General features: G+C 53.7%; 1 protein-coding gene across 2 annotated transcripts in view; it reads right to left on the bottom strand.

The window, feature by feature from the left end:
- nek3 (NIMA related kinase 3) overlaps positions 1 to 14,095 on the bottom strand; it is a 42,315-nt gene that overhangs the window by 18,185 nt on the left and 10,035 nt on the right. For both annotated transcript variants that reach the window (XM_064985409.1, XM_064985410.1), the window contains exons 4-8: positions 5,511 to 5,608; positions 4,522 to 4,605; positions 3,412 to 3,479; positions 1,833 to 1,919; positions 1,294 to 1,348 (exon numbers count right to left, since the gene is read on the bottom strand). In XM_064985409.1, the coding sequence (XP_064841481.1) occupies positions 1,294 to 1,348; positions 1,833 to 1,919; positions 3,412 to 3,479; positions 4,522 to 4,605; positions 5,511 to 5,608 (392 nt within the window). The remainder of the gene's footprint in view (positions 1 to 1,293; positions 1,349 to 1,832; positions 1,920 to 3,411; positions 3,480 to 4,521; positions 4,606 to 5,510; positions 5,609 to 14,095) is intronic.

Genomic DNA, 14,095 nt, shown 5'->3' with positions numbered 1-14,095 from the left:
TCCAGACAGCTACATCTCCAGACAGCTACATCTCCAGACAGCTACAGGCTACATCTCCAGACAGCTACAGGCTACATCTCCAGACAGCTACAGGCTACATCTCCAGACAGCTACAGGCTACATCTCCAGACAGCTACAGGCTACATCTCCAGACAGCTACAGTCTACGGATCCAGGCAGCTACAGTCTACGGATCCAGGCTACATCTCCAGACAGCTACAGGCTACATCTCCAGACAGCTACAGGCTACATCTCCAGACAGCTACATCTCCAGACAGCTACAGTCTACGGATCCAGGCTACGGCTCCAGACAGCTACATCTCCAGACAGCTAGATCTCCAGACAGCTACAGGCTACATCTCCAGACAGCTACAGGCTACATCTCCAGACAGCTACAGTCTACGGATCCAGGCTACATCTCCAGACAGCTACATCTCCAGACAGCTACAGGCTACATCTCCAGACAACTACAGGCTACATCTCCAGACAGCTACAGGCTACATCTCCAGACAGCTACATCTCCAGACAGCTACATCTCCAGACAGCTACATCTCCAGACAGCTACATCTCCAGACAGCTACAGGCTACATCTCCAGACAGCTACAGTCTACAGATCCAGGCTACATCTCCAGACAGCTACATCTCCAGACAGCTACAGGCTACATCCCCAGACAGCTACAGGCTACATCTACAGACAGCTACAGGCTACATCTCCAGACAGCTACAGGCTACATCTCCAGACAGCTACATCTCCAGACAGCTACAGGCAACATCTCCAGACAGCTACAGTCTACGGATCCAGGCTACATCTCCAGACAGCTACATCTCCAGACAGCTACAGGCTACATCTCCAGACAGCTACATCTCCAGACAGCTACAGGCTACATCTCCAGACAGCTACATCTCCAGACAGCTACAGGCTACATCTCCAGACAGCTACATCTCCAGACAGCTACAGGCTACATCTCCAGACAGCTACAGTCTACGGATCCAGGCTACATCTCCAGACAGCTACATCTCCAGACAGCTACATCTCCAGACGGCTACATCTCCAGACAGCTACATCTCCAGACAGCTACATCTCCAGACAGCTACAGTCTACGGATCCAGGCTACGGCTCCAGACAGCTACATCACCCTGGGCTGGGACACGTCCTAATTCAACTCTGCTGAAGACACCGTCCTTCCCACACTATGAAACAATGGTTCTTTCAGGAGTCAGCTGAACCACTGTACACACACACACACACACTATTTAGACAGACGAGACAGTGTGTGTGAGAGAGTGTGAGTACCGGGTGTCGCAGGGTGCAGAGCTCGTAGAGGACACAGCCGAGAGACCACACATCGCTGTAACACACACACACACACACACACACACACGAGAGATGGCATGGGAATCACACATCACGGTAACAATGACAGAGTTAACACATCCCTAAATTTAAAAATTAAACTATTACAAAATGGATAATCCACAAATATATATTATTTCGATACAGTAGATTGTAGGGTTAATTAGAATTATAAACGGGGTGGTTCGAGCCCTGAATGCTGATTGGCTGAAAGCCGTGGTATATCAGACTGTATACCACGGGGATGACAAAACATGTATTTCTACTGCTCTAAATACGTTGGTAACCAGTTTATATCAGCAACAAGGCATCTCAGGGGGGTTGTGGTATATGGCCAATATACCACGGCTAAGGGCTGTGTCCTGTGTCCTTTAGCCAATGATATATTAGCCATCTACCACACCTTCCTCGGGGCCCTATTGCTTAAATATAATCATTGATCAATAGGGATGTCATTGTACAGGTAATTATGACCTTACCTCTTGTTGTTGTACGGCTTACTGTCCCAGATCTCTGGAGACACATAGTAAGGCGTTCCTACGTACGTGTGAGCGTAGGCCTTCGCACTGCGACACAGAATACAGGACATTAAAGCAATGAGAAATAACATCTAAAAAACCCTATTACATACACTGAGTTTACAAAACATTAAGAACACCTGCTCTTTTCCCGTGACGTAGACTGACCAGGTGAACCCAGGTGAAAGCTACGATCCCTTGTTAAATCCACTTCAAATCAGTGTAGAATGAAAGGGAGGAGACGGGTTGAAGAAGGATTTATAATTGAGACATGGATTGTGTGTGTGTCGTTCAGAGGGTGAACGGGCAAGACAAAAGATTTAAGTGCCTTTCAACAGGGTTTGTGTCAAGAACTGCAACGCCTTGTAGAGTCAACATGGGACCAGCATCCCTGTGGAACGTTTCCACACCTTGTAGAGTCAACATGGGCCAGCATCTCTGTGGAACGCTTTTCAACACCTTGTAGTGTTAACATGGGCCAGCATCTCTCTGGAACGCTTTTCAACACCTTGTAGAGTCAACATGGGCCAGTATCCCTGTGGAACGCTTTCGACACCTTGTAGAGTCAACATGGGCCAGTATCCCTGTGGAACGCTTTCCACACCTTGTAGAGTCAACATGGGGCCAGCATCTCTGTGGAACGCTTTCGACACCTTGTAGAGTCAACATGGGCCAGCATCTCTGTGGAACGCTTTCAACACCTTGTAGAGTCAACATGGGCCAGTATCCCTGTGGAACGCTTTCGACACCTTGTAGAGTCAACATGGGCCAGTATCCCTGTGGAACGCTTTTCGACACCTTGTAGAGTCAACATGGGCCAGTATCCCTGTGGAACGCTTTCGACACCTTGTAGAGTCAACATGGGCCAGTATCCCTGTGGAACGCTTTCGACACCTTGTAGAGTCAACATGGGCCAGTATCCCTGTGGAACGCTTTCCACACCTTGTAGAGTTAACATGGGCCAGCATCTCTGTGCAACGCTTTTCAACACCTTGTAGAGTTAACATGGGCCAGCATCTCTGTGGAACGCTTTCCACACCTTGTAGAGTCAACATGGGGCCAGCATCTCTGTGGAACGCTTTCGACACCTTGTAGAGTTAACATGGGCCAGCATCTCTGTGCAACGCTTTTCAACACCTTGTAGAGTTAACATGGGCCAGCATCTCTGTGGAACGCTTTTCAACACCTTGTAGAGTCAACATGGGCCAGTATCCCTGTGGAACGCTTTCCACACCTTGTAGAGTCAACATGGGCCAGTATCCCTGTGGAACGCTTTCCACACCTTGTAGAGTCAACATGGGCCAGTATCCCTGTGGAACGCTTTCCACACCTTGTAGAGTCAACATGGGCCAGCATCTCTGTGGAACGCTTTCCACACCTTGTGGAGTCCATGACCCGACAAATTGAGTCTGTTCCGAGGGCGAAAAGGGGGGGAGGGGTGCAACTTGATATTAGGAAGTTGTTCTTAATGTTTTGTATACTCGGTGAATAATTATAGTAATATAGAACCAGAATTAGCGCACAAAGCATCTTCTGGTACCTGTTTAGAACACAGGCTGAGCCAAAGTCACCCAGCTTCACCGTCCCATGGTCTGTCAGGAAGATATTCTGAGGAGAAACGAGAAGGAAATCCGTGAAAACAAATTGACAGTAAAAACGAGAGAACTTCAACTAGCATCGATTCCTTCTATCACTGACCAGATTTAGGAGGTGAAACATGACGTGAAAGAGCTTTAAATGCTTTTTTTCTCCCTCAGAAATAGGCTTACAATACATAGTGGTTCCTTAAAATTAAAAGTTTTGAGCTTTCTTGTCGGCAACAGTTTGTGGTAGAGGATGGCAGATGGTGGTAAATTGCGTCATTCTGTCATTGCGCCACACTATCACAAGGGTGAGTTAGAACGCTGATCTATCGGCAGTCTTAAACCGGTGGGGAAAATTGGGGGGATTTTTCACAACCTGGCCGAGCTAGTAGAAAATAATTTTGGTAATATGAATGGTGTTAATGTTTCAGTCTGAGAGATCCTCTCGCACTAGACTACACACACACACACACACACACACACACACACACACACACACAATGTCTTTTCTTTCCTGGTGTGACGTCCGTCATTCAAATGAGACCAAGGTGCAGCGTGGTAGGCGTACATTTTCTTTCATATTTTAAATGTTCACCAAAAGCAAAAACAACTAAACGAACGACTGCATCAGGTCAACAACAACAAAGAATAGCTTGCGGATGGTTTCCGGAGTTCAGAGAGTACTTGGGTAAATAACAATGGCGCAATTAAAATTACACTTGACATATGTGGACTGACAACAACAACAAAAAAACAACCCAAAAAACATATTTTTGAATAAAGTAGTCTAAAGCAATTGAAGGCATCAAATTATTGCTTACTGAAACACCCAAAGTCATTCAATTGTTATAGCAGGATTTAAAAAAAATATTGTTCATTATTTACAAAGTATTCTTCAGGCACATTCTCCCCCTCAGGAGAAATGTCCAAAAAATGGCAGCAACAGGACGATAAACGTCACGTCTGCAAATCACACTGTGACCCTTAAAAGGAAATATATGGAAATATATGGAAATATATGCATTGCCAATCGGAAACAGTAGCCATGTAAACACTCTGGACGTTACCTTGGACTTGAGATCCCTGTGTAAGACCCGTTTGTCATGGATGTGCATCGTACCAGAACACATCTGAGCAAACCACTTCATGATCTAGTAACACATAGACATGAAATACAATCTGAGGTCCTGTTTCAGAGAATACACAAGTTCGGGATAAACGCGATATAAACGCAAAACTGACGGTTACGGATGGAGACCGTTAATGAAAATAAAACAACAGCCATAGGACTGGACTCTTTAAAAATAAATAAATAAAATACAAAATGTACTCTTTTTTTCTCTAGCTCCAATTTCGTGGTGTCCAATTGGTAGTTACGGTCTTGTCTCATCGCTGCAACTCCCGTACGGACTCGGGAGAGGAGAAGGTCGAGAACCGTGCATCCTGGGAAACACAACACAGACAATCCGCACTGCTTCTTGACACAGCGCGCATCCAACCCGGAAGCCACCAGCACCAATGTGTCGGAGGAAACACCGTGCACTGCGCCCGGCCCGCCACAGTAGGTTGGCCGGTAGGGATATCCTTGTCTCATCGCGCACCAGCGACTCCTGTGGCTGGCCAGGCGCCGTGCGCGCTAACCAGGTCGCCAGGTGCACGTTGTTTCCTCCGACACATTGGTACGGCTGGCTTCCGGGTTGGATGCGCGCTGTGTCAAGAAGCAGTGCGGATTGTCTGTGTTGTGTTTCCCAGGATGCACGGCTCTCGACCTTCTCCTCTCCCGAGTCCGTACAGGAGTTGTAGCGATGAGGCAAGACAGTAACTACTAACAATTGGAAACCACGAAATTGGGGAGAAAAGGGGATAAAATTGTTATTATTATTATTATTTGTTTTGAATGACATGTTCGTCAACTGCCCTACCATTTAGTATGTACCAGTTAGTGTTTTCAAAACAGTGGAGAAACCATTTACTGGACTACTACTTGAGATTTGCATTTGGCTGAGTTAGCTAATGACCTAATGAATCCATGAATTGATGAATTAAAGTGTCGTACTGTTTCCTGTGAGAACAGTGTGTTCCTCTGTTGTTGTATCCTCTGGAGCAGGTCTCCTCCACCGCAGAACTCCATCACTATGTAGAGGTGGCCGTCACCTACAGGAGACGAGACACAAGCACGACTTTATTTGGAAGGGTTTTCTATATCCAGACCCCACATATCACATTCATTAGCCACACTCAGTTACATACGTAAGCAGAACAAAAGCATTTGACTGGGCACAGACGTGTGTTCAACGTCTAGATTCGATTTACATTTGGTTGAGTTGTCAACTAATGTGAATTTAACATGAAATCAACCAAAAAATGACACCATGTCATTGGATTGAGGTTAAAAGTTGGGTAAAAAAAAAAATATATATAAATATTTATAAATAACCTTACTGATGACTTTTCAAATCAAAATCAGTTTTCCCATGTTGATTCATTGTTCTCATTACATGTTGTTGTTGTCCCAGCCCCATACTCCAGCCCCTTATCCAGCCCTATACTCCAGCCCCTTACCCAGCCCTATACTCCAGTCCCATACTCCAGCCCCATACTCCAGCCCCATACTCCAGCCCCATACTCCAGCCCCATACTCCAGCCCCATACTCCAGCACCTTATCCAGCCCTATACTCCAGTCCCATACTCCAGCCCCATACTCCAGCACCTTATCCAGCCCTATACTCCAGTCCCATACTCCAGCCCCATACTCCAGCACCTTATCCAGCCCTATACTCAAGCCCCTTACCACAGCCCTATACTCCAGCCCCTTATCCAGCCCTATACTCCAGCCCCATACTCCAGCCCCATACTCCAGCCCCATACTCCAGCCCCATACCCAGCCCTATACTCAAGCCCCTTACCCAGCCCTATACTCCAGCCCCTTACCCAGCCCCATACTCCAGCCCCTTATCCAGCCCCTTGTCCAGCCCAATACTCCAGCCCCATACCAGGCCCCATACCCAGCCCTATACTCCAGCCCCATACTCCAGCCCTATACTCCAGCCCCATACTCCAGCCCCATACTCCAGCCCCATACCACAGCCCCATACTCCAGCCCCTTACCACAGCCCCATACTCCAGCCCCATACTCCAGCCCCATACCCAGCCCCATACTCCAGCCCCATACCACAGCCCTATACTCCAGCCCCATACTCCAGCCCTATACTCCAGCCCCATACTCCAGCCACATACTCCAGCCCCATACTCCAGCCCCATACCACAGCCCCATACCACAGCCCCTTACCCAGCCCTATATTCCAGCCCCATACTCCAGCCCCATACTCCAGCCCCATACCACAGCCCTATACTCCAGCCCCTTATCCAGCCCTAAACTCCAGCCCCTTATCAAGCCCTATATCCAGCCCTATACTCCAGCCCCATACTCCAACCCTTTATCCAGCCCTAATCTCCAGCCCCTTATTCCAGCCCCTTATCCAGCCCTATACTCCAGCCCCTTACCCAGCACTATACTCCAGCCCCTTACTCCAGCCCCTTACCCAGCCCCTTACCCAGCCCCTTACCCAACCCTATACCTCAGCCCCATACTCCAGCCCTATACTCCAGCCCCTTACCACAGCTCTATACCCCAGTCCCAGTCCCAGTCCCAGCCCTATACTCCAGCCCCTTACCCAGCCCTATACCCCAGCCCCATACTCTAGCCCCTTACCCCAGCCCCGTAACCCAGCCCCTTACCACAGCCCTATACCCCAGCCCCATACTCCAGCCCCATACTCCAGCCCCATACCACAGCCCTATACTCCAGCCCCTTACCCAGCCCCTTATCCAGCCCTAAACTCCAGCCCCTTATCAAGCCCTATATCCAGCCCTATACTCCAGCCCCTTATCCAGCCCCATACTCCAACCCCTTATCCAGCCCTAATCTCCAGCCCCTTATTCCAGCCCCTTATCCAGCCCTATACTCCAGCCCCTTACCCAGCACTATACTCCAGCCCCTGACCCAGCCCCTTACCACAGCCCTAATCTCCAGCCCTATACTCCAGCCCCATACTCCAGCCCCATACCCAGCCCTATACTCAAGCCCCTTACCCAGCCCTATACTCCAGCCCCTTACCCAGCCCCATACTCCAGCCCCTTATCCAGCCCTATACTCCAGCCCCATACCAGGCCCCATACCCAGCCCTATACTCCAGCCCCATACTCCAGCCCTATACTCCAGCCCCATACTCCAGCCCCATACTCCAGCCCCTTACCACAGCCCCATACTCAAGCCCCTTACCACAGCCCCATACTCCAGCCCCATACTCCAGCCCCATACTCCAGCCCCATACCCAGCCCCATACTCCAGCCCCATACCACAGCCCTATACTCCAGCCCCATACTCCAGCCCTATACTCCAGCCCCATACTCCAGCCACATACTCCAGCCCCATACTCCAGCCCCATACCACAGCCCTATACTCCAGCCCCTTACCCAGCCCTATATTCCAGCCCCATACTCCAGCCCCATACTCCAGCCCCATACCACAGCCCTATACTCCAGCCCCTTACCCAGCCCCTTATCCAGCCCTAAACTCCAGCCCCTTATCAAGCCCTATATCCAGCCCTATACTCCAGCCCCTTATCCAGCCCCATACTCCAACCCCTTATCCAGCCCTAATCTCCAGCCCCTTATTCCAGCCCCTTATCCAGCCCTATACTCCAGCCCCTTACCCAGCACTATACTCCAGCCCCTGACCCAGCCCCTTACCACAGCCCTATACTCCAGCCCCTTACTCCAGCCCCTTACTCCAGCCCCTTACCCAGCCCCTTACCCAGCCCCTTACCCAGCCCTATACCACAGCCCTATACTCCAGCCCCTTACCCAGCCCTATACCCCAGTCCCAGCCCTATACCCCAGCCCCAGTCCTATACCCCAGTCCCAGTCCTATACCCCAGTCCCAGCCCTATACCCCAGCCCCAGTCCTATACCCCAGTTCCAGTCCTATACCCCAGTCCCAGCCCTATACCCCAGTCCCAGCCCTATACCCCAGTCCCAGCCCTATACCCCAGTCCCAGTCCCAGCCCTATACCCCAGTCCCAGTCCCAGTCCCAGCCCTATACCCCAGTCCCAGCCCTATACCCCAGTCCCAGTCCCAGCCCTATACCCCAGTCCCAGTCCCAGTCCCAGCCCTATACTCCAGCCCCTTACCACAGCTCTATACCCCAGTCCCAGTCCCAGCCCTATACTCCAGCCAATACCCAGCCCTATACTCCAGCCCCTTACAACAGCCCTATATTCTAGGTCCTTATCACAGCCCTATACTCCAGCCCCTTACCCAGCCCTATACCCCAGCCCCATACTCTAGCCCCTTACCCCAGCCCCGTAACCCAGCCCTATACTCCAGCCCCTTACCACAGCCCTATACCCCAGCCCCATACTCCAGCCCCATACTCCAGCCCCATACTCCAGCCCCATACTCCAGCCCCTTACCCAGCCCCATACTCCAGCCCCATACTTCAGTTCTATACCCCAGTCCCAGTCCTATACTCCAGTCCCAGTTCAATACCCCAGTCCCAGCCCTATACCCCAGTCCCAGTCCTATACCCCAGTCCCAGCACTATACCCCAGTCCCAGTCCCAGCCATCTACCCCATTCCAGGTCCCAGCCCTATACCCCAGGCCCAGCCCTATACCCCATTCCAGGTCCCAGCCCTATACCCCAGTCCCAGCCCTATACCCCAGTCCCAGTCCTATACCCCAGTCCCAGCACTATACCCCAGTCCCAGTCCCAGCCCTATACCCCAGTCCCAGTCCCAGCCCTATACCCCAGTCCCAGCCCTATACCCCAGTCCCAGCCCTATACCCCAGTCCCAGTCCCAGCCCTATACCCCAGAACCAGTCCCAGCACTATACCCCAGTCCCAGCCCTATACCCCAGTCCCAGTCCTATACCCCAGTCCCAGCCCTATACCCCAGTCCCAGTCCCAGCCCTCTACCCCAGTCCCAGCACTATACCCCAGTCCCAGTCCTATACCCCAGTCCCAGCCCTATACCCCAGTCCCAGTCCTATACCCCAGTCCCAGTCCCAGCCCTCTACCCCAGTCCCAGCCCTATACCCCAGTCCCAGCCCTATACCCCAGTTCCAGTCCTATACCCCAGTCCCAGCCCTCTACCCCAGTCCCAGCCCTATACCCCAGTCCCAGCACTATACCCCAGTCCCAGTCCCAGCACTATACCCCAGTCCCAGTCCCAGCACTATACCCCAGTCCCAGCCCTATACCCCAGTTCCAGTCCTATACCCCAGTCCCAGCCCTATACCCCAGTCCCAGTCCCAGTCCTATACCCCAGTCCCAGTCCCAGCCCTCTACCCCAGTCCCAGCCCTATACCCCAGTCCCAGCCCTATACCCCAGTCCCAGCCCTATACCCCAGTTCCAGTCCTATACCCCAGTCCCAGTCCTATACCCCAGTCTCAGCCCTCTACCCCAGTCCCAGCCCTATACCCCAGTCCCAGCCCTATACCCCAGTCCCAGTCCTATACCCCAGTCCCAGTCCTATACCCCAGTCCCAGTCCTATACCCCAGTCCCAGCCCTATACCCCAGTCCCAGCCCCAGTCCTATACCCCAGTCCCAGTCCTATACCCCAGTCCCAGCCCTATACCCCAGTCCCAGTCCTATACCCCAGTCCCAGCCCTATACCCCAGTCCCAGTCCTATACCCAGTCCCAGTCCTATACCCCAGTCCCAGTCCCAGTCCTATACCCCAGTCCCAGCCCTATACCCCAGTCCCAGCCCTATACCCCAGTCCCAGCCCCAGTCCTATACCCCAGTCCCAGTCCTATACCCCAGTCCCAGTCCTATACCCCAGTCCCAGTCCTATACCCCAGTCCCAGTCCCAGTCCTATATCCCAGTCCCAGTCCTATACCCCAGTCCCAGCCCTATACCCCAGTCCTAGTCCCAGTCCTATACCCCAGTCCCAGTCCTATACCCCAGTTCCAGTCCTATACCCCAGTTCCAGTCCTATACCCCAGTCCCAGTCCTATACCCCAGTCCCAGTCCTATACACCAGTCCCAGTCCTATACCCCAGTCCCAGTCCTATACCCCAGTCCCAGTCCTATACCCCAGCCCCAGTCCCAGTCCTATACCCCAGCCCCAGTCCTATACCCCAGTCCCAGTCCTATACCCCAGTCCCAGTCCTATACCCCAGTCCCAGCCCTATACCCCAGTCCTATACCCCAGTCCCAGTCCTATACCCCAGTCCCAGCCCTATACCCCAGTCCCAGCCCTATACCCCAGTCCCAGTCCTATACCCCAGTCCCAGTCCTATACCCCAGTCCCAGTCCTATACCCCAGTCCCAGCACTATACCCCAGTCCCAGTCCCAGTCCTATACCCCAGCCCCAGTCCCAGTCCTATACCCCAGTCCCAGTCCTATACCCCAGTCCCAGTCCTATACCCCAGTCCCAGTCCTATACCCCAGTCCCAGTCCTATACCCCAGTCCCAGCCCTATACCCCAGTCCTATACCCCAGTCCCAGTCCTATACCCCAGTCCCAGTCCTATACCCCAGTCCCAGTCCTATACCCCAGTCCCAGTCCTATACCCCAGTCCCAGCCCTATACCCCAGTCCCAGCCCTATACCCCAGTCCCAGCCCTATACCCCAGTCCTATCCCAGTCCTATACCCCAGTCCCAGTCCTATACCCCAGTCCCAGCACTATACCCCAGTCCCAGCCCCAGTCCTATACCCCAGTCCCAGCCCCAGTCCTATACCCCAGTCCCAGCCCCAGTCCTATACCCCAGTCCCAGTCCTATACCCCAGTCCCAGCACTATACCCCAGTCCCAGTCCCAGCCCTATACCCCAGTCCCAGTCCTATACCCCAGTCCCAGTCCTATACCCCAGTCCCAGTCCTATACCCCAGTCCCAGTCCTATACCCCAGTCCCAGTCCCAGTCCTATACCCCAGTCCCAGCACTATACCCCAGTCCCAGCCCCAGTCCTATACCCCAGTCCCAGCCCCAGTCCTATACCCTAGTCCCAGTCCTATACCCCAGTCCCAGTCCCAGCCCTATACCCCAGTCCCAGTCCTATACCCCAGTCCCAGTCCTATACCCCAGTCCCAGTCCTATACCCCAGTCCCAGTCCTATACCCCAGTCCCAGTCCTATACCCCAGTCCCAGTCCTATACCCCAGTCCCAGTCCTATACCCCAGTCCCAGTCCTATACTCCAGTCCCAGTCCCAGTCCTATACTCCAGTCCCAGTCCCAGTCCTATACCCCAGTCCCAGCCCTATACCCCAGTCCCAGTCCTATACCCCAGTCCCAGCCCCAGTCCTATACCCCAGTCCCAGTCCTATACCCCAGTCCCAGTCCTATACTCCAGCCCCAGTCCTATACCCCAGTCCCAGCCCTATACCCCAGTCCCAGTCCTATACCCCAGTCCCAGTCCCAGTCCTATACTCCAGCCCCAGTCCTATACCCCAGTCCCAGCCCTATACCCCAGTCCCAGTCCTATACCCCAGTCCCAGCCCCAGTCCTATACCCCAGTCCCAGTCCTATACCCCAGTCCCAGCCCTATACCCCAGTCCCAGTCCCAGTCCTATACTCCAGCCCCAGTCCTATACCCCAGTCCCAGCCCTATACCCCAGTCCCAGTCCTATACCCCAGTCCCAGTCCTATACCCCAGTCCCAGTCCTATACCCCAGTCCCAGTCCCAGCCCTATACCCCAGTCCCAGCCCTATACCCCAGTCCCAGCCCTATACCCCAGTCCCAGCCCTATAACCCAGTCCCAGCCCTATACCCCAGTCCCAGTCCTATACCCCAGTCCCAGTCCCAGTCCTATACCCCAGTCCCAGTCCTATACCCCAGTCCCAGTCCTATACTCCAGTCCCAGTCCTATACCCCAGTCCCAGTCCTATACCCCAGTCCCAGTCCTATACCCCAGTCCCAGCCCCAGTCCTATACCCCAGTCCCAGTCCTATACCCCAGTCCCAGCCCCAGTCCTATACCCCAGTCCCAGTCCTATACCCCAGTCCCAGTCCTATACCCCAGTCCCAGTCCTATACCCCAGTCCCAGTCCTATACCCCAGTCCCAGTCCTATACCCCAGTCCCAGTCCCAGTCCTATACCCCAGTCCCAGTCCTATACCCCAGTCCCAGTCCTATACCCCAGTCCCAGTCCTATACCCCAGTCCCAGTCCTATACCCCAGTCCCAGTCCTATACCCCAGTCCCAGTCCTATACTCCAGTCCCAGTCCCAGTCCTATACTCCAGTCCCAGTCCCAGTCCTATACCCCAGTCCCAGTCCTATACCCCAGTCCCAGTCCTATACTCCAGCCCCAGTCCTATACCCCAGTCCCAGCCCTATACCCCAGTCCCAGTCCTATACCCCAGTCCCAGTCCCAGTCCTATACTCCAGCCCCAGTCCTATACCCCAGTCCCAGTCCTATACCCCAGTCCCAGTCCTATACCCCAGTCCCAGCCCCAGTCCTATACCCCAGTCCCAGTCCTATACCCCAGTCCCAGCCCTATACCCCAGTCCCAGTCCCAGTCCTATACTCCAGCCCCAGTCCTATACCCCAGTCCCAGCCCTATACCCCAGTCCCAGTCCTATACCCCAGTCCCAGTCCTATACCCCAGTCCCAGTCCTATACCCCAGTCCCAGTCCCAGCCCTATACCCCAGTCCCAGCCCTATACCCCAGTCCCAGCCCTATACCCCAGTCCCAGCCCTATACCCCAGTCCCAGCCCTATAACCCAGTCCCAGCCCTATACCCCAGTCCCAGCCCTATACCCCAGTCCCAGCCCTATAACCCAGTCCCAGCCCTATACCCCAGTCCCAGTCCTATACCCCAGTCCCAGTCCTATACCCCAGTCCCAGTCCCAGCCCTATACCCCAGTCCCAGCCCTATAACCCAGTCCCAGCCCTATACCCCAGTCCCAGTCCTATACCCCAGTCCCAGTCCTATACCCCAGTCCCAGTCCTATACTCCAGTCCCAGTCCTATACCCCAGTCCCAGTCCTATACTCCAGTCCCAGTCCCAGCCCTATACCCCAGTCCCAGTCCTATACCCCAGTCCCAGTCCCAGTCCTATACCCCAGTCCCAGTCCTATACCCCAGTCCCAGTCCTATACTCCAGTCCCAGTCCTATACCCCAGTCCCAGTCCTATACCCCAGTCCCAGCCCCAGTCCTATACCCCAGTCCCAGTCCTATACCCCAGTCCCAGCCCCAGTCCTATACCCCAGTCCCAGTCCCAGTCCTATACCCCAGTCCCAGTCCCAGTCCTATACCCCAGTCCCAGTCCCAGTCCTATACCCCAGTCCCAGTCCTATACCCCAGTCCCAGTCCTATACTCCAGTCCCAGTCCTATACCCCAGTCCCAGCCCTATACCCCAGTCCCAGCCCTATACCCCAGTCCCAGCCCTATAACCCAGTCCCAGCCCTATACCCCAGTCCCAGTCCTATACCCCAGTCCCAGTCCCAGTCCTATACCCCAGTCCCAGTCCTATACCCCAGTTCCAGTCCTATACCCCAGTCCCAGTCCTATACCCCAGTCCCAGTCCTATACTCCAGTCCCAGTCCTATACCCCAGTCCCAGTCCTATACCCCAGTCCCAGTCCCAGTCCTATACCCCAGTCCCAGTCCTATACCCCAGTCCCAG

Source organism: Oncorhynchus masou, chromosome 13 (genome assembly GCF_036934945.1).
Source record: "Oncorhynchus masou masou isolate Uvic2021 chromosome 13, UVic_Omas_1.1, whole genome shotgun sequence".
Lineage (NCBI taxonomy): Eukaryota > Metazoa > Chordata > Actinopteri > Salmoniformes > Salmonidae > Oncorhynchus > Oncorhynchus masou.
The sequence above is the reverse complement of the archived record's forward strand: the minus strand, read 5'-3'. Positions and strand labels throughout refer to the sequence as shown.